This window comes from Drosophila gunungcola, assembly GCF_025200985.1.
Source record: "Drosophila gunungcola strain Sukarami chromosome 3L unlocalized genomic scaffold, Dgunungcola_SK_2 000005F, whole genome shotgun sequence".
Lineage (NCBI taxonomy): Eukaryota > Metazoa > Arthropoda > Insecta > Diptera > Drosophilidae > Drosophila > Drosophila gunungcola.
Genome location: NW_026453180.1, coordinates 4,147,197 through 4,167,343, shown reverse-complemented (window position 1 = coordinate 4,167,343; position 20,147 = coordinate 4,147,197). Strand labels below are relative to the sequence as shown.

Here is a 20,147-nt window from a genome sequence, read left to right as displayed (position 1 = left end):
TCATTTTGTCTTTACTTTATTGTGCTGAAAATTCGTTTTCCCTCCACTTCCTCGACTTTTCTACATTATCAGTCTCAATACATTTTTAAAGTATTTTAAGTTTATTTAATTTGTACTCCTTTGTACTCCTGCTTAAAATTTGCCTATTCTTAACCTAGATTTTCTTAATTAAATTAAACCTTAATATCATAGAATACCTTTCACTGTTCTTTTGAACTGCCATTTATTTTTGTAATTGATTGATTGGTAGCTGCTTATAAAGTTGAACACAAACAAATTCGACCTAAGTTGAGGGTGTTTAAAATTCGTTTTCCGCCTTTAAATTTCACTTCCTCCACTTGCTACTCAACTCGCATTTCGCCATCTTCGCTCCAGCGAAGGCAACAATTTCGAGATACATTTTTAAAGGCGCCATAAAAGTCGAATGATGACAATGTCAATGTCTTGCCCCTCAATCCCCGAATCGTTTCACCTCTGGATACGAAAGCATGTGCTACTGACCTCCAGCCGGGGCCATAAAATCCACACTGTGCGAAAAAAACGAGAAACGGGAGGAGATGGGGGGAAAGGGGGAAATATGGAAGAGATATTGGTACAGAATGTGGGCGCCATCAATTATAATTCTCGCGCGCAAAAAATTCACTTTTATGGTGGCGTATACTTGATGTGGTCGTTCGTTCGTTGATTCCCATGTTTGTTTCGCTGTGTGTGCTTGTGTTTAATTATGATCAATTGGCTGGCGAGAAATTTGTCTCACTGCAACTTCCGGTATTTCATTTCATTTCTCATTTTTGAAGCTGCCTCTTCTCGCGGTTCTTATTTATTCCCAGAATCATTGTTCCATTGAATAAAGCTCCCAGTTTAAATTGGAATTTTTGTGGGTGGATTTTTGATCAATGCAGTCACAATTTTTCCTCCCTCTGTCTTTTTTTTCGTTTTATATATTATAGTATATATATCGGCCCGTGCCTGTCGCATTGGCTTTCGGATAATCTGTATCAATTTGGGCCACTGACAGATTCGCTGCGAGTGTTTTTGTTTGTGTCTGCCGCTTATTTATGGACAATGGGCTGCTTGTTTAAGCAAATATGGCTACAATTCAGGCCAGTGGCTTTCAAGTGGGCAGCATTTGCCATTTTAAAGTTGCCACTGAAATTTAAACCATGTGTAAAGTGGTCATGAGTGTTTTTGACGTCTCAAACTTGATTGCGTAAATTGATTTTTTGTATTTTGTAAATAGATAGTAAGTGCTTTTATTCATGGTTGATAGGACACAATTAAATAATCAAATTATTTCAAACAAATAGCCTTAGCAGAAGATTTTCTATTACCATAGTTCATTATTTAAGATATCAAATATTTTATATTTCATATTTAATTACAATTTCTGTTTTTAATATACATTTTTAGTATTAACATTCGAGAAATAAGATTATATTTAATCTTTAGAAATCAATGACATTTAATTTATTGGGGGCTTAATAACCAATTTCAACTCGAGAACTTTGACGCATTCTGATCCCCCCTGCTATAAATACATTTTCCGAGTAAATGCCCTTGTCTATCCGTCGGTTTTATCATAAAGTCATCAACAAATTTATCAACCCCAAAAATATATATTCACCCAACCGAAATTCAAGCACAAAAAGCGTCTACAGCTTCCTTAAATGTTTATGATTAATTTCACATAATTATTAATAACCATTTTAATTGGTTCCTGCTGGCGTGTCAGAGATTCTCTTTTGTGATATTATAAATTAAAACTCAATAAACACAAACCACAACAACTGCACAATCAAGTTAAATAAATTACAAAATGCAAGCGCACAATTGAACGAAAGAGGAGATATAAAACAGCCAACGAGTGAAATCATCGAGAATGAGCAAATTTTCCACAATCATCGCACAAAGATAATTCCGCAAAATCGAAAGCCAAAAAAGGAAAAGCAATCAGAGAGGCAAGACGACTAAAAAAAGAGCACGACGCAACATAAGAAACTAAAACCAATTTGAAGTGATAATCAATAAAAGAAAAAAAAGCGAAATCAAATTTGATAGGCTTTATTAGCAATAGATAACAACAACAACAATACCAATCAAGAACCCAGAACATATGTGATAAAGTCAAGTGTAAATCAAAGTTTGAGTGTGTGTGTGTGTGTGTGTATGACGAACGGTGTGCAATAATAAATAAAAGTTTCATGGGGCTTATTGCATAAATTCCCGCTAACCGTTAAGAGTGATAAGGTCCGGACGCTAAGGTCCCATAAACCCAGATTGCGTGTTAAATAATACATGGCCGAAAAGACAGTGAGCAGCGGAGCAGCGAAAGATTAAGTTTATATTCCCATAACTGCCATTTTCAACTTCACATTTCCCGATGTCGTTCAATTTACCAAGACTCGAACATCAACAACAACAACCAAATCAACAACCAAAACACCAACAAAATCACCAATAACAACAGCTTCAACAACTTCAAAAAAAGTGTGGAGGATAAGGATTTAATTGAGAGACAAGCGAATCAGCTTGAAGGGCGACATCAAAGCCACGCTGATGATGGGCTACATCATGGGTTGTGCTTGTTTCAAAGGTAGGAAAAAAACAAGTGCTGAAAACGTGTGTGAATACACAGCAAAAAAAAAGTTATTTAAATTAATTTCAAAAGATATAGCCACGTTTATAGGTACCCATTCAAATAACCTGACTATGAAGGCCATTATATTTAAAATAAGACAGAGAAACAAAATCTTATATTAATAATATTAATATTTAATATCATAACTACTAAAAAAATTAATCGCTGAGAATTTGAAGGGAGATCATAAGGCATGGAAGGTTGAATAAGTACTCAAACAACAATTGTTTGAGAATCTTTTTAGCTAAAATGTGAAATATATTTAATATATTTAAAAAAGAAACTTATAAGTTGAATGAAAGTTGGCAGCACTATTTTTTCCTCCAGTCGATCCCACTGAATGTTTTTCAATTGTCAATCGTCTACCTTTTATAAGCCACTTCTTTCCCACCTCACTCGTTCGGTTTTTCCTTCCGCTCATTAGGCGAGAAAAACCTGAGAAGAAAAACAGATTTACAGCTTAGGGCTTTTTCTATTTTGTCACGTTCTTTTCGGTTTTTCTCGCATCCTACTGCACACGCATTTTCGCATTTTTCTATGCAACGTCACCGAGACGACGTCACTAAAAAGGAAATGAGAGCCTGCGCTCTGCATTCTGCGCGCTCTTTTATCCTTATTTTCTCTCTCACTGTTAACTTTTCCATCTTTTTATTCACATAACATCTCTCTCTCTGCTAAGTTTTCCTTCTTAACATTAACTTAACAGCAGTTTGTAACATTTTTTATAGCAGATTGAATATTGTGTTTTTTTGTTGGTGTGCAAGTCATGACATGACGATTTTCTACTGTTTTTGGGCTTTTCGCGACTTTTCATGGTTTTTTATGGGCTACAGTATTTTTTTTTGTTATATTTTCGTCCTGCCATTCGTTCGTGTCTCTGTGTGTGTAAATTACTCGATAGCCTTTTTGAGTGCAATGTGATTTTTATGTTGCCTTTTGCACTTTCCTTGTTGTTTTCGCTTTTGGCTGAATGTTTGTGGAATTTTGTCGGCTAGGTCCTTGAGTTTGTTTATCTGTTTAGATTGGAATATGTAAGGTATGTAATGTATACAAAGTGGTGGCTTGATTTGTTTAAAGGTGAAGTGCATTCTTTGCTTACCTTGTGGTTTTTTCAGTTTGTCCTGATTGTCAGTCAAGCTCAGCCTTGACTGCACTTTATTTTATCGGTTTACCGTTTGCTGCTTTGAGGTTAAATTTAATTGAATGTTAACCTTTGTATAAATGCACTTGCAGAATAGCAGGTATTTCAGTGTTCACCCAAAATTAAACTAACAAAAAAAAAAATAAAGAAAAGAAAATTGCCTTATTATTAATTTCAATTGCATCAGATAAATTTGTTTGAAAGAAAGAAACATTGAAAACCAAAAAATTTTTTTTAAATAAAAATGTTTAAAACTAATTTTTAAATGTTAAGGATAATTTTAATTTCAGTGTATTTTCGTTATTTTTATTATTTCTCTTTTTAAAGTCCTGCACATTTCTTACTCACTTTATTTGTGTTGATAAATGTAGTGTACACCCAAAAAAAAATTTTTATTTTGGGTATATCTAAACTTTATTTTTAACACCTGGAATTTGAAATTCCTTGTGAATGGCTAGCATTCTTCAACCATCTTGTTTGAGGCATTTCCTGCGACTTGCGAGTCCAGAGAATGCCTTTGGGCACTTAGCAGCATCCTTTTGCTGGTTCTTAGCCCCTTTTTCCTTGCTTTTGCATTCCGTAAGCCACAAAGTATGAGTAAGCACTTAACCCTTTCTTTGACCGCTTTCTCTTACCCTTTCTTCTCCTTTCTCCACTCTCTTCTGGCTCTCTTGCATTCCTGACACGCATTGCAAGTCCTAACCTTTCACATTTATGCGTTGCACACGCCCATTTGCCGCCCACTTTTTCTCTTCCTAGTTAGTTTTATTCAATTTTTGCGCTATTTTTACTGATGCAATTTTACAGCGGAAGCAAGGAAATCGAGACAACCGTAGAGAAAGTGGGTAAAAGGGGTGCAAGCGGAGAAAGCGGTGAAAGGAGGCTGCCTAAGTGCTTGGCCCATTAAAGTATGCAATCATTTTGCGGTTAGTTGCCCTTGTCTTCATTCCTTCGAAATCACCACCACCTTTTTTCTCCAGCTTCCACAAATTCCCTTTAGCAATTTCCCCGTTTTTACGGCTGCATAAATTCCGCCACTGGCATTCGCCTTTAACCACTTTGCTAATCCATTCTAAGGTCGCCAGTTTCTTGACAAAATTATCAATTCTCAAGGTGTTTTCTTAGCTAATAACAGGTGCACAAATTTATTAACTGCCTTTTAAAGTGGCTAATTTAAAGTAAAGTATTTTAAGTATTTAGTATTCAGCTTATAGATTTAAAAGCATTTTAAGCATTTAGTGTTCAGAGTATTTCACAAATATTCGAACAAAGTTTTGATTTAAGAGAAGCAATGATTTTTAAAAACTTATTCGGTTTGTATATCATTTTAAACTAACTGCCTGTAAATTATTTTGACTTAACATCTACACATCAATAACTTTTTAAATGCCAACCTTTTCATCTTTGACATTTGTGCCACATTTTTGATTCTATGGGCCAAGTTCATTCATAAACAAATTAGTGGAATTTCTGTTCTTCCTCTTCCAAGTCTGTGCCCCCACAATTAAATCGAAAACACAACGTACCACCACCTCCCCTTCGGTTTTACACCCCTCTCATCTGGAAGTGAAAACACCCGTAGAAGCTACGTATAAATAAATAAATAAACAAGCGTTTAATTGAACCGGAAATTATTGTGTGTGGGTTGTGTGTATGCTTCTTCTTCTTGTTTCGCATCTCACATGTGTGCGTGTGTGTCAGTTAGTCTGTTTGCTTCTTATTGGAATTTGTTGTTCACTTTTATTTAGTTTTATCCCACAGATGTTGTTTGTTCGGATTGCGTTTTAGCTCTTCAACTTGTTTGCCCAGTTGGTTTATTGTGTTTGGAAAGAGAGAGTCTTTATTTGAGGTAATGAAAGAGAGGGGTATATTGGGGTTATGAAAGAGATGGATGTACTGGCGGGGGAAAGAGAAAGCAGGGAAGATTAGAAGCTAGTTTCTCGCTTTGGGGCAGCAAAAGTATATACACGTTCTTGATTAGTTTTATTCTCGGTTTTGCCAACAAGTGCCAGAGATTTAAGCTGGAATAGGATTATGTAGTAAAGTTTTTGGAACATTTATTGCTGCACTTTAAGGGGTGTTCTTGTCTTGCAACAAAAGCTTATCCAAAATTTTATTTTCAGTTTAATTGGGTCATTCTTACTGCTGGCTAGCTAGAACTTCTATTATTTTTTATGTTATGGCTTAAATTTGTGTTATATTTCGAATTTTCCATTTTGTTAAGATTGTTTTTAAATTTATTGTAGGTTACATGATACAACTTTCTTAATTATTCAATAATATAATTTATAATTAAAGGTTTTAATATAATTCAATAACTTAATTCAAACAACTTTAATACTGCATCAAAAATAATTTAAATGAAACGTACTGCAAATCATCAAGTATACATTTACTGCGAATTACGTTTTCAATTCATAATTTTGTTTAGAGTATGGTATTTTCCTACCAAAAACCCATTAATATGCAACCCCTCGCATTAGCGTGATATTTTCGATTTGCATGTATGGGTGTGTGTCTGTGTTTGCATGTAACTGTGTGGTAAATTACAGTTGACAGTCGTTGCATGTTTCGACTTACAATACTCGACATTTACCATTTCCATTAATGTATACTTCGCCACGCCCCCAACTTGTTGAGTAAAATATAATTTGACATTATTTATTTGACTGAAGTTCTATCTTCACTGGTTGATCGGGTATTTCAATACCATAATTACCCATCTGAAGGGGCTATAAAATATCCTGCAGACAACGAAGTACACTTCAGTGCCGCCAAAATGTCTCGAATTGTGACTGCTTTCAATCGAACAGTTGTGGAATATTTTCGAAAAACAAGTCTTAACGGTTTCGGTCTGCTTTACTTTATCAGAAAACGCCGAGTTCAGAGAATATTCTGGTTTTTGTTTATTAGTTTTGGCATAATATTGGCTGGCTATGCCGTGTTCGAAATGATTCTGGAATTTCTCAGCTACTCAACTGTTACAGATCTCTCGGAATTAAAAGTAGCGGAAGATGAAATGTATTTGCCCGAGTTAAGAATATGTAGTGGCTATAGGTTTAGTGGCAGAAAAATTATAAATTATGTACAGGATATAGATAATCCCAATAATAAATCCCAGGAATATTTGTTAAGGAAATTGTCATTGCTTTCTGGTTATTTTGATTCTTTGTCTGTTGAATCAGAGGAAGTTTCTCAATATAGTTTACCGGATATAAAAAATATTACCTCTCTTTTGTTAAGTTTGTCACCAGCCTGCGAAACTTTAATAATAAAATGTAAACTTCAAAAAATCTCTGCCAATTGTTCAGAATTATTTATATTAAAAGCTACTATTCAAGGCAATTGCTGTGTTTTAAATAGGGCAAATCTCACGGGAGAACTTTCCCTTTTTCTAGATTCCTCACAAGAAGATGCTTATCCTTTAAACGATAATTTCCCTGGCTTTAGTTTACATATTCCTAGTTGGCTGGGTAGAATTAGTATTAACCCTGGTGAAATGGCAGCTGTACAAGTAGAAGTTATGGAACTTCAGGGAAATCCTCAATTAAGAGCGTATGCCATAGAAAAGCGAGGTTGTTATTTTTCTCAAGAGGGCGAAAGTAGGGAAAAGTGCCTCAACGAGTGTAGAATAAAAGCCACCTTAATTAATTGCCAGTGTGTGCCATATCCGTTTGGGTTGAGCGAGGAAAACTTTAAACTGCATTGTACTCTGGAGAATATAAATTGTTTGCAGTTGGTGGAGAGTGAGTTTTTCATTTCATAACTCTTTAAAATTATTTAATTTTAATAAACATACAGAAAACTGGTCACCAGCTCAGTGTCCGCAATGTTTTCCGCTGTGCAATCAATTGTTTTATAGACTAAAGAAAAAAGTCATAGGCAATTTGCATCCTTGGAGAAGTGAATTGTATATTAAATTTAAAACACCACATCGCCAGCTGTACAAAACCAATATACTCTATCATTGGTATCAAGTGCTGTGTGAGTTTATTTAACGTTTAACAACATACTATGCAATTAAATGAATTTTATATTTATTTAAACCACACTAGCAAACATTGGTGGTGTTCTGGGCATTTGCATTGGCTGCTCTCTCATCAGCTTCTTCGAGTTGATCTATTTTATGGTCTTTCGCCTATGGTCCAACTATCTTCGGCAGCCAGAGATTTAATTAAGTTAAATGTTACCCATACGCCGTGTGGGCAAATTTGTTGTGATTCATCTCGGTGACAACGTGCGAGCGACAGGGTCACATTAATCTTGATGACTTGAATTGTAACTGAGATGAAATAAATGAGTAAAAAAAAGGGAAAAGAGTGGGTGGCTAATGGGCGAAGGGTGGGGCTTAGCTGGAGTGTGCCGATCATCAAGGTTAAGTGGTCTGCTGAGCCCCTTTTTCATCGTCTCCCGGCTTGTTCGCAATTCATCGCCTGGGGTTCCACTTGATGACTACTGAATGACAACAAAAAGATACAGAAAAATGTCTTTCCTTGTATGTAAGCTTTACAAAAAAATGTTTATATATTTAAAATGTTTTTTAGATCTGAAGAAATACAATTTAAAGCAAAAAAAAGTTTTTAAATCAATAAAATAGTGACCAAAGTAAAAATAATTGTATTAAACAATAACTTTTAGTATAGGAAAATGTATTAAAATCTTAGAAAGAAAGCGAAAAGCATTTAATTTAATTTTTGTTATAAATCGTTATTTTATAACCAATACAAATTTTTTTAAATAAATGTCCAAGACTTGTAATAAAAATGCAATATTAACAAAAACTGAAAAATCGATTTTTAACAGGGAACTTTTACATAAAAAACTTATTAAAAGATAAATTTAAACTTCTTAGAAATAACCTCAAGACGATCCATTTAATTTTATTATCTGGCTTAGTATTATTTTCTTTCAGTGAATTTGTGTGAGTGTGAGAACTGTTCTTAAGTGCACCTTAACGTGCGCTTTTCTGTATTGATTTTTCTCAAACCACTTGTCAACTTTTGAATAATAAAATTCTTCTTTCTTTCGTTGCAGGTGAGTTTTCCCAAGAAAAAGGTGTCCCTACATTCTATAGCGTAAGTTTGTAAACTAAAAGTTTAAATTTAAAAATTCAAAAACTTAGCTAACAGATTCTGTTGTTAGACTGCTAACTAACAGGGAAAAGCTTAACGAAAGCTTTTAAAAGTAATGAAATCAGCTAAGAAGCACTTCCTTTAGAAAAGCTTGTAGGAAAAGCTTTTGCTTAACAGGCGTACATTGTGTTGAATTAAGTGTAATTTTTATGGTCTTCTCTCAGTTATCACAAATCATGTTCAATCAATTGAAATGGAAGACAGAGAAGCTCATAAAATCGAACTTAAGCCATGAATTATCAAAAATCTGGCGATAAAAACTGCAATCCTAAGCGTAGAGTAAAATCTAGAAGCAGCACACACATTTTAATAGCCATCTGGGGGCAAGAAAAACATTGAGCAAGGCAAACGTCTCCATTAATTTTAAAACCGCCAACTTATCAGGGCAGCGCGTCATGGTCCTAAGTGATTTTCCTCCAGCTCCGTTGATTTACGGGGAAAAAGCGGCGCTAAAGCGGATATCTGCTCTATATATTTTACACATAGAGCCACTGGATGCAAGGACATGCGATGCCGTGTCCTTCACCTTCCAAAAAAAAAATGAGAAAAAAATTTATACATAAATATCTCTGAGCGGAGGAACCTTCAGCGTTCCTTTTAAAGTATTCCGTATGCGGCGGCGGCTTGTCCTGGCATTATAATTTTTATTTCCCTTAATTTTTTTTTGCCGGTTGATGAGCCGCTGATCAAAGGCATTCCAGAATGGCTTTTCCGGGAAACAGTTTCGAGGAAAATTCAATTGGAATCGCTTAATGTGTCACATTACTCTCAATTTGAGTAGTTCGATTTAGCGGCAACTAATTTGGGGAATTTGAGACCTCCACAGCTTGCGTGGGTAGACTCTGGAAATAGCTCTTAGTTTTTTAGGGGACCAAAGGAATTTAATGATTGCTTTTCGGTTTTATTTATATTTTTAAATACATTTTATTTTCAACTTCATATAAAGAGGATTTCATGATTCCAAAAATATAACAAAATACTTTAAAATAAAAACTTCTATAGATGCTTATATTTAAGTTTAGTTATAAAAACATAGTACAACAATATATCTGCTTTCAGAAATTGTATATAACATTTTATAGAAAAAACTTTAGCACAATGTTAGTTTAAAAAAAAATACAACAAGGTCATTAATTGCTAATTGTTAAATATACAAAAAATCGTCTGGTTTGGATACTTTACCTTACTTTTACTTTCTTACTTCTTCTAAAAAAGTCAATATTCAATGCAAAAAAGTTGTGAGAACAAGTTTAAAGTAAATTAACACTTTTTAAGGTGCGAAAAACTTGTTTAATTTCTTTAGAAGTGGACATTATTACCATTAGCAACATGCGCAAAAACGTATTTCCAAAGGCCATCATGTCTGCATGTGTGGGTAGTGGTCGAGGAAAAGTTTTTGTTGCAAACTTGAAATGAAATTGCTTCAAATTCAACATTTCGAACAGTTTAAGCTTGTGTCTCAAATTGCCTGCCATTGTGTTTTGTTGCTCAACAAACTCCGTTCGGATGTGGTAGAAATGCTTCAAGGACATTAAGGCATACCCATTCCATATCCATTTCCTTCACTTTACCAGAAGCCTGCATCGATGTTGACTGTCTCATTTGCATAATTCTAATATGGAACATTTTTGGCCAGCAACAACAGCAGCAGCAGCAGCAGCAGCAGCTTCCTCAACTGTCCACCTACACGCAAACACACTCAAACACACACACACATGTACTCGACTTTCGTCCTGGGCCAGGAGATTTGCATATATAAAAGCGTAGCTGGGTCCTTGTCAACGTAAATTACGGCCATTTGATTTCGGCAATTACAACGCATTTGTGTGCAACAATTTTCCGTTTTTTCTTTGTACACCAAAAATTTTAACAAGTTTGTCTTGAAAATAAATTACAGACGGTAGTAAAGATTAAGTTTTAAAATTAATACTAAACGTTTTAGTTTAATTACCGATGAGTTAAGTTTTATTATGATACTTTCGTAGTGTTAATGTAATACTCATCTAGTTAGTTTTACGGCCGGCGTTGCCACCTTGTTTGTAGCAAGTTAAGTTGGTTGTGCCTCACCATTTGCATAAGCTATGGTGTTTATACATTCTTAAATTTTCCCATTTTGTTTCATTTCATTTCACAGTAAATGACAATTTTTTTTGAGTGTAGGCTCTTGTTTTTTTCTCTGCCTGATTTATGTATTTTTTTTGTTTGTGGAGAAACGATTTCAATTTAAGCTGCTCACTCAACTTCGACATGTTGGCCAAGTTAATTATGAGCTTATCCTTGGACTTGTCTGCAGTCGACAATATTTATTGTTGCTGTCCCGTCTGCAGGACTTCCTCTGTGATTTTTCCTTTTGTCCGTCCATTGTTCGCGGTTTGGTTTTCCTGCAACCAAGTCGCAGCAATTTGGCTCTCAGCCAAAAAAATAAAAAGAAAAAATAAAAAAGAAGGTTGACAACCTTGGCCATGAGAAGGACTTTCTATTTATCTATTTGGCCGGGGCCAAAGCCAAGTTGTCGACTTGTTTTTTGGGCTATTTGCATTATGCGGGTGGAAAATGAGAATGAAAATGATTATCATTTGTTTTCGTTAAGTTGGCTAAAACCAAACTGTCCAGAGCCAACAAGTTGCGGCATCTCATAAAAATGAATTACGTGCGACGGAGCGAAGTAGTCCCAAGGATTCTGTATTTTATCTAAGCTCTTCCTTCTTTCCCCTTTTGCCTAAATATTTCCCAGATCTCCAGGGATAAGTTTGTTTCGTGGGGACTTTCGGCAATAAGGAACGAGCTTGTTCACTCGCCCATGATATGGGACAATTTGTTGTGGTTTAAAGGAATGCAAATTGAATTTGCTTGTGTAAAATTATGTACAGCGAAATTCGTAAAATATGCGCTTGGTTTCAAAGTCATACAAGATAGGAGTTGTAACAAATATATTTTCATATTTTGCTTGTCAATTTATTTTCATACGGAAGTTATTGCTTTTTAATAAAATATATAAATATTTAAAAAAAAATGTTTTTCAATTTGAATCTTAAATATCCAAATAAAAATGATATACTTTTTAATTCTTTGTTTTTTATATTTTGGAATTTTTAGTGAACTAAGAGAAACATTCATATTGACAAAAAAAAAAAAAATTATTTACGTTATGTAAGTAAGAATATTTTCGGCAAAAATTAAATTTAGTTACGTTTCTTTTATCTGAAGTCTTAAAAATTTAAATAAAAATGAACTAACTTTTATTTTGATTGCAAATGTACATTTAGTATTAAATTCTTCAAATTACGTATGCCAAAGTAATTTCTCCTTCGTCAAACAAATTGAATCGTTTCGCCCAATTACAAAAAAAAAAAATAATTCAAAATAATTTGTATCGATTTTGGTGAAGAGCTCTCCCCGTTTTGTTCCCGCCTAACGACTATTTTGCCTGCATCAATTTTGTGCTTTGCGATTTACATGATTTTCCTTTGCCGACGACTTTCCAATCCGCTTTTCCGCTTTTCCCCCGCTGCCCTTGACCATTGTGTAAGTCCTCCCGGAGCGGAGTCTTATGCAAATGCTTTTCAGGGACGAAAGTCTCAATCGAGGCGGGATTCCTTTCTCGTCGTCCTGTCCGTTCAATCAAAGTTGACACTGCCTGGCGGGAACATCCAGGACTCGAGATTCATCCCTGTCATTGTCATTTTCAGTGTGTTTGGTGTGTGTGTGTGTGTGTGTGTGTGTGTTGTGTTGAGTTGTGTGTGGGCGTCGCATTAAAGCGATTTTATTTATGCAACGGCATGTGCGCTCGCTGAGCTGAGTTCTTAACCGAATTTCGCATGCAAATTTTGCACGTGCCCTCGTCTTTGTGTGCATTTAATTATTAAAATTTAATTTGGCCAATTTTCTCGTCCTTTCTTTCAACTCCAAAAAAATCAAACTGGAAACTACTCTAATACAGAGGTCCTTTGTCTGCCAAGCAAACAACCTGTTTGCATCCTCAGAAAAAATCTAAAATATAAGCCGAAATAGTTTTTCTTTTTAAAGGACAATGGCACATCATTGTTATTCCTGTTGCTCTTCTCTTTTAGCTGATAAATTTTTGATAACTTGCGTCACTGGCATATTTAATGCAAAAGGAAAAGTTTTCCTTTTGCGTAAGAGAAACGGGCGAACATTTTAAGAGAGCCAAAAGCTTTCCGGTTTTCTCATTTTCCCAGCACGTGCCGTGTTTGTCGGCGAAAAGCAGCGAATTCAAGTTCAAGTCGCACACAACATTGAAAGCCAAGTTCACAGGCTCCAAGGCTCCCTCATGCTCTCTCTCTTTTTAACCGTGTCATGCTCTCTCTTTCGGAGGCTCTGACTATGTATTTTTGTGATTATGTAAGCAGTTTCTGATGTGTTGCTCCAGCTATTTGTCCTTTGTTGCTTTTTTATTTATTATCATTTCGGCAATTGGCATATAAAAAAATGTAAAAAATATACAAATTTAAAGCAATCGAGGTGCAGAAAATAATATTAAACAGCTGCTTTGACCAATTTAAAAGGAAAATATCTTAACAATGTAAATGTTTAACAAAAATTAAATTTTTTAAAAACTCTTTATATACAGCTTTCTACCATTTTCTTAATGAGTATTAAACACTTGAGAAAAGTCTAAAAGCGTATATTATTTTTTTCTCTACAGTTGTTTATCCTTGTTTTTTTTTTTTGTTTATCCTTGTTGTCTTTTTGTTTTTGTTTGTGTCCGAAAAATTTCAATTGCATTTTCGGGTATTTATTTTTCATTTTCCTTGGCATTTCGCTCAATGCTGGCAGCCGTCCTTTTTGTGATTCTTCACCAGAGCTATCTGTTGTTTGTTGTGTGTTTTCTTTTTGGCCTTCTTTTATCCGTTTTCCCCCCCCCCTATTTCCCTTGTCAATCGAGAAGAACAAAGCGGAAGGATGTTCGCCGCCGCCGCTATAGTTTTTCCCTGTCCCTTTCTTTGTTTCATCTGGCTGTCTCTTTCTCTGCACCTTCCACCCGTCTCTTTCTGCGTGTTTTGGCATTCATTGCGTGCTTGTCTCACATATCTCAGCTGCTATAGCTTCTATATATTCGTTGTAGCATCCATAAAATTGTGTAAACTTGTGTTTTCTATACCAACTACTTGGCATTGGGTTTTGCTTATGTCTCTATATATTTTTGGTAAGAGACGAAGATTTTCCCTTGTTGCGCATTCGAAATGAAGTCGGATTTTCCCTGAGGGCAGCTCCAATGTTTTCCTGGCCTTGATTAGCTTTCGGTCTTGCCCTGGCGATTGCGGGAATTCCAATTCAAATCGCTGTGTGCCACTGGTTTATATTTAGACGCGATCCCGATGTTTAACCTTGTGCGCAAAGGCGCACACTTCCTTTTCGGCGTGTCACTATTGTGGGTTTTCCTCGTAGCCAGATGACAATGATGCTGCCTGGCATTGATGGTGATGCTGAGCGAAGGACCAAAAGGACAGGGACACGGGGCAGAAGGACATGGCCAAGGACGCGGCAGGAAACGAGAAGGGCAGCAGGACACTCACTGCCATCGAGTTATGACTTTGAAGTGTTTGCTCATCAACGCAAAAGTTATAGTATCTCGGCGACACTTCTCCCCCAACTTCAATAGTTTCATTGTTGAGTTGCTCTGGATTGTATCGAATAAAATGCACCGGTTATTAGCAATTATTTTAAATTTTAAAGAGGTTTAAACTCCTTGATTTAGTGAATATTCTCTTAGTTTATTCAAAATTTCATTGGGTATAAATAAATCTGTAAAATTTTTAATTATGAGCCAAAGGCGTATGCTTATAAATACGTATACGTAATAATATTTTCTTCTTAAGTTCCATTTTACTAAATGGAGTTTCCGTATTTATTTAAAGTTAATTATCTTAGCCTAATCGAGTTTTGATTGAGGTTAGTATATATATTAAAACTTTAGTTTGTTCAAGTATGGATAATTATGTCTTTAAATTGAATATTGTAACTATATTTCATTAAGTTTTAATAATAATGTCTTTTAATTGAATATAGTAACTATATTTCAATCTTAGTTTAATCCAATTTGTGTTTTTTTTTGGATTGAAGATAAATCAATTTAAGTTTACTCTTGTTATAGATATTTAGTATTTAAATAAACATTTAGATCTATTCAAGTTTTCTTGTACCATAAATATTTGGCCTCAATTTTGGATAATAATGTCTTTTTGTTGAAGTTCCTATCTTCATATATTTCAATCTTATTTTATTCAAGATTTTATAGGCTTTTGACTAACGATAGTGACTATGTTTCATTTAGATACCCTATAGCTTAGTCTATATCCCGTTGCCTGCTAATGACTTGGACTCTTTTAATTTGCTGCTTGTCTGCCACATGCCATTCGGCATTAATTTAGCTACAGCCTCTTTTTTCCCACTCTATTTTGCCTTTCTTTCGCTTAATTACAATAATTCATCAACTTGTTTTCGTTCTATAGAAATCAAACCACGCTCCATGTTGATTAAATTCATGTTCCCATTGTTTGCCTCTTTCATTGCGTTTGGGATGGAGTTCCTGGAAAATTAATATAGAAAATGCGTTATATTATTTGGTTTATGGTTTATGGTTTATGGTTTATGGTTTCTCCTTTCGATTGCATGTGCAACAGGCAAACACCAGCATAAATACATATATATATGGCCCTGACCATGGCAATTGCATTGACGCACACGAAAATCCAACCCCTCACATTCAGCATTTTCTCTCGCTGGCTAGCCGCAAAACTCCTGCCTGATGATTTCAATCAGACTGTGGGCGTGCATTAATGAAGGGGCAAATCGGTGAAGAGGAAAGGCAGGGGATAAATCGAGCAAAGGCTGGGGAAAATTGGGGAGTGGACAGGACAACAGGCTTTGGCGAGCCGGGCCAACAAACATGGCATAAACAAAACACACACGCACACTCTCCCGAAAAATAATGGCCAATGAGAGCGGTAAAGAGAAAATGCAGCAAGAGTTGGCAAAAAAGCTTTTCCTGGCCAAGAGAAAATCCCATAGCTTTTCCTGCTCTTGCGATGCTTAGTGATGCTCATTTTTGCTTAGGAAATGAATTCTAGCTAATCAGACAAGCAAAAAAAAAAACAACAAATATTCACTACAATTTATATTTTAATATATATACAATATATTGATTTACTACATATATATCAATTGATTGTAAATGTTTCTTTAAAACAAGCTGATGTTTTTAGTATGTTATGGTGCAAGTTTTATCCAAAAAAATTATTAAATTTTTTTTATGAGGAATTTATTAATTTGCCTTAGTTTCGACCAGTTTCAAGACTTTCTTTACCTTTTAAAAAAAAAAATTTATGAATAATGTTTTTATAGCAAGGCTTTTTTATATAAATAAATTTAACTATTTAAATTGTAAAACACTTCCTTAACCTCTAAATTGTTTTAGCCAAATGTAGTTACAAAGTTGAACAAAAGTTTGAAAATTCTCCAACTAATAATAGTAAATTCTTACCATGATTTTCTAAAGGATAAGTTTGATTAATCCATTTTTAAAGAGCTTTAAAAATTGTTTAAGAGGCCTGTAAAATTATATATGACCAGAATAGTTACCAAACCTCTTTATTCCATATCTTTTTAATTTCGAATTAAAGCCTTGAAAAGAACGAAATTAGGCGACAGTTTTAACAACCAAACTTTGTCGCAGCGCATAAAATATGCAGTGAGAAAGGACTGCAAGCAAGTGTCATTAATAATTGCTTTATGTGCACTGATACAAAAATGGAATAGTAAAACTAAAAACCTGAATTAAAAATCTTATATCTTATAATTAAATTAAATATTAAATCCTAAATTAAATACAGTGCATATTAAATTGTATTTATAATAAAATATTTTAATTAAGGTGCAAAATATTAGATTTAAAAAAGTTTATATTTGATTGAAAAGCATTTCATTTATTTTAATTACATATTAAGATATTAAATGTTTAAAATAACTAAATCCCTAATGGATGAAAATCAAAGCGTAAAATATTTAAATTGAATACAAAATATTTGGCTAGAATACTTCTTTTTTTTACCAGTATGGCTATAATGTGGCTTATTGGCAGGGCAACGTGGCTAGAACTCTTTTGGCCAACTAAGAGAGTTCTAGATGGTGGGTTTGGATGGTTCAACCACCAAGAAAAGCTCTCTCTGCTCCGCTTATCAGTTGGGTGATGTGATGCTGTTCCTCCGGTGGCTCCACGCTCCACGCTCGGTGCTCGATGCTCGATTCTCGAAATTCTTGGTGGTTGTGTTGCGACGACGACGACTTTTGTGTGATTCTGGTGTCGCTGCTCGTCGCTCGTCGCTTTTCGCGCGGCGCTGCGAGATGTCATGAAAAACATTTGAACGGCTTCCGTGGGCCATCAGTTTGTTGGCAATTCTCGAGCCCGTCGGAACACAAAATAATATTCCCAAATTAGAAAACCCCCAATTCTCAAAAAATCTCTCACAAAGCGCCAAAACAACAAAAGACACACAAATAATAAATGCTTATCAATACAAAAGCCAAACCAATTGTGATGTGATACGAGGCGAAAAAATAACGCGTCTTTTGAGTTTTTCCCTATTTTCCTTGAACCTTTTCGGTTATTTTTGGGTAATCTTTATGTTCTGCCAATTTTAAAATTTCTTTTTTATGAGCTGTTAAAGTGTTTTGGTTCTGTGTATTCTGTGTGTGCGCGCGAAGTTAATTTCAAATTTTCGGTTATGCTTTTTGGCAATTTATGCGCGCCGTTTTTATGTGCTAAGAGTATAAAAATCAACAACAAAATCATAAATAAATATTTTTGGCCGTGAATGAAATTAAAAATATTGTGGACATACACAAGAATATATACATATAGCGAATTGAGAACTAAGTGGAACCATTAATTTTGATAATTAAACAAAAAGTGCATTGACTTTAGCTCGCATGGCAAATGCCAAATAAAAAATACAAAGTCAAGGTGTTATATTGTTAACTCTTGTTATTGTTGGCACTAAATGTTTATGTGCATTTAAATGTGCGTATGCGAAATGCATTTTATTTAACGAATTTATTCGCAATACAAAGGCGCTAGCGGAAACAAAATAATCAACAGAAACATATTCGAATATTGCAATTTTTGTGTGTGCTTGAAAAAAATCGTAATATTGTAAGAATAAATTGGGAGAAAGCATAAAAATGATTGTAAATGTAATTTGAAAACAAGCTGATGCTTTTAGTATTTTGTTTTGCAATTGTGTGTGCAAATAAAGTGCATTTTTATTTTTTTTAATGTAAAAGTTGGTTACTGTAATGAATTTTTACAAGTAAATAAATAAAATGGAAATTTTTTGTATGTTTTTTCATTTTGGTATTTAAATGGTTTTTAGGGTCTTTAAAATCGTTTGTTTAAATGATAAAGAATAGCTAATTGATAGCAAATTTAATAAATTTTATTTGTCTTAACTCATTAAAAATTTAATTAAACTTTTATCCATTAAAAAATCAAAATGAAAGCCAATTTAGCCAATTACTATGCCACTGCTACCCAAATTAATTGTATTAATTACTGCAAATTTAAGTTTCTATTGCATCTTCACTTTCAATTCTAATCGCATCAGCAAAAATATCAACAACAAAAATAAATTACCATAAAGAAAGCAAATATTTAATCCAACATAGAACCGAAACTTGAACAAATGTTTGAGAATCAAGCTCCACACAAACACACACATTCAACCAGCCACGCCCATTGGAAATAGCTATTATAAGTTTTATTTGCAACTAGGAAAAGTAAATTACCGAAAATTTCAATTCAATTGAGGCCAAAATAAACAAAACAAAAGGCGGCAGCAGAAACCACTCAATTCACATGAGAATTTCCATAGATGGGAAAAGTTTGGCAATTAGAGTGAGTCGGGTAGATAATCAGATCGAGGGATAAGATGACAGGAGGCTAAAAGCAAATTGAAGTGGAAAATGGTTGTACACCAACTTTATCATTATCCAGTGGCCGGCCACTCAAATTATAATTTACTGGCCTTCGCCGTTTTTTCGGGTTTTTCTTCTTGCACAAGGAAAATAAATTTGTAAATTTATAAACTGTTAGAATATTTTGCTAGCCTTTAAAACCCATTTTATACATTTTAAAAATTTCTGGAAGGAATGTCGTTTACAAATAAATAATTTTTAGAATAGAATAGTTATTTTAGGTACGAAAGCTGATTTAAAAATGTGGTAAAGTCATCTAGATGATTAGAAAATGTGGTAAATCATCGTGATGATTTTAAAGTGTTTTTGAATCATCTACATGATTTGAAAATTGTTGGATCATTGACTTCGGTAAAATAACTAAATATAGGTTTAGATGAGTGGGTTATTTATTAGTAAGTTTCTTATGACAGTTTTGAAGGCTTCTTTCAACAGTGTACATTTTGTGTATTTTTTCATAACAAGAAAATACGCACCTGAGAGCGAAATTTGACCCGTGTATCTGCACGATACATAAATAATAATACCCTGGGATGGCGAAGGCGGACCAGCTGGGTTAACTGAAGCAAATGGCCATCGATATGGATGCCATTTGCTGAAGTATCCTTGAGGGAAAAAAGTGGGGGAAAAGAAGCTAAGCAGGCTTATTTGCTGAGCTGCTGCTGCTGCTGCCGCCCCTCCAAATTTTCCTTTTTTCCCAACCTTCGGGCTTACGTGACTTTTGTGCCATGTGCGAGTGGTCCTACCATAATTCTTCCATTTTCTCTTTTTGGATCTGGGATCTCTGGGTGCAAGTGAAATTAATGAAGCAGTTCATCCGACACTGAATTGATTGGCTTATTACACTGGCAACTTGAGTTGAATTTCACTTTCACTTTCATTCATTCGCTGTCGTTTCGCAGACAAGAGCGATTTTTTTGGCTCCAGCAGGACAAGTGCTGCGATGACAGGACATTTCTTTTGGCTTGCAAGCCTCATTTGTCTCGCTGTTTTGCTGTTTGACTGTTTTCCGCATTTTCCCCACCGGGGGAAAACATATGGAGGGCTTCTCATAATTGAATTCCCATCAAACCGCAAATAACATCAAAATTACATTATTTGCTCTTGCCGTTTCGTTTCCATCTCCTTTTATTTTTGTTTTTGTGTCCCGGCTCTTAATTGCGAAACATTTCCGATATTTCAGTCACGTTCGAGTGCTATCAATATGCCACGTCAATGCCTCAATATTCGGCATCAATGGCAA

At 34.7% G+C, this 20,147-nt stretch overlaps 3 protein-coding genes across 21 annotated transcripts in view; 2 read left to right on the top strand and 1 right to left on the bottom strand.

Moving 5' to 3' along the window:
- The window catches only part of LOC128258936 (protein encore), a 165,035-nt gene that overhangs the window by 101,787 nt on the left and 43,101 nt on the right, over positions 1 to 20,147 (bottom strand). The gene's annotated exons all lie outside the window — the stretch shown is intronic.
- LOC128258938 (protein nutcracker-like) overlaps positions 1 to 20,147 on the top strand; it is a 114,285-nt gene that overhangs the window by 58,046 nt on the left and 36,092 nt on the right. For 2 of the 18 annotated variants that reach the window (XM_052990978.1, XM_052990979.1), the window contains exon 2: positions 1,733 to 2,593. The exons of the other annotated variants lie outside the window; for them this stretch is intronic. In XM_052990978.1, the coding sequence (XP_052846938.1) occupies positions 2,557 to 2,593 (37 nt within the window). In that variant the 5' untranslated portion in view covers positions 1,733 to 2,556. The remainder of the gene's footprint in view (positions 1 to 1,732; positions 2,594 to 20,147) is intronic. 18 annotated transcript variants of the gene reach the window in all.
- On the top strand, positions 6,559 to 8,100 carry LOC128258946 (sodium channel protein Nach). The gene is made up of 3 exons (XM_052990995.1): positions 6,559 to 7,525; positions 7,581 to 7,763; positions 7,835 to 8,100. The coding sequence occupies exons 1-3, from the start codon at positions 6,559 to 6,561 to the stop codon at positions 7,951 to 7,953; spliced, it is 1,269 nt and encodes a 422-aa protein (XP_052846955.1). The 3' UTR covers positions 7,954 to 8,100.

What these genes read in the sequence shown, in the direction of transcription:
- LOC128258946 (XM_052990995.1), top strand. Translation starts at nt 6,559, where the DNA reads ATGTCTCGAATTGTGACTGCTTTCAATCGAACAGTTGTGGAATATTTT. An exon ending in TTGTTTGCAGTTGGTGGAGA is followed by an intron (nt 7,526 to 7,580) that starts GTGAGTTTTTCA and finishes ATAAACATACAG; the next exon opens with AAAACTGGTCACCAGCTCAG. An exon ending in TCATTGGTATCAAGTGCTGT is followed by an intron (nt 7,764 to 7,834) that starts GTGAGTTTATTT and finishes AAACCACACTAG; the next exon opens with CAAACATTGGTGGTGTTCTG.